At 35.9% G+C, this 223-nt stretch overlaps 1 protein-coding gene across 1 annotated transcript in view; it reads right to left on the reverse strand.

The window, feature by feature from the left end:
* LOC119582111 overlaps window positions 1-223 on the reverse strand; it is a 19,479-nt gene that overhangs the window by 920 nt on the left and 18,336 nt on the right. The window contains exon 2 of the mRNA XM_037930352.1: window positions 64-186. Within this exon, the coding sequence (XP_037786280.1) occupies window positions 64-185 (122 nt within the window). The 5' untranslated portion in view covers window position 186. The remainder of the gene's footprint in view (window positions 1-63; window positions 187-223) is intronic.

Here is a 223-nt window from a genome sequence, read left to right on the forward strand (position 1 = left end):
GCTATGATCATTGTAGGTATGATGAATCATGAAAGGCTAAAAAAAGAAAAGGGAGATACCTACACACTTCCTGATTCACTGGGACGGATGACTGACATAGGTATGAAAATCAGAAGCAGAATCAGGATAAAAATTTCCAAAAAAAAGAACCGATAGACTGTTTCTCGTTGTACCGGCATCGACATCCTGAAAAAGATATATATATTGACTATTCATATATCCA

This window comes from Penaeus monodon, chromosome 15, assembly GCF_015228065.2.
Source record: "Penaeus monodon isolate SGIC_2016 chromosome 15, NSTDA_Pmon_1, whole genome shotgun sequence".
NCBI classification, from domain to species: domain Eukaryota; kingdom Metazoa; phylum Arthropoda; class Malacostraca; order Decapoda; family Penaeidae; genus Penaeus; species Penaeus monodon.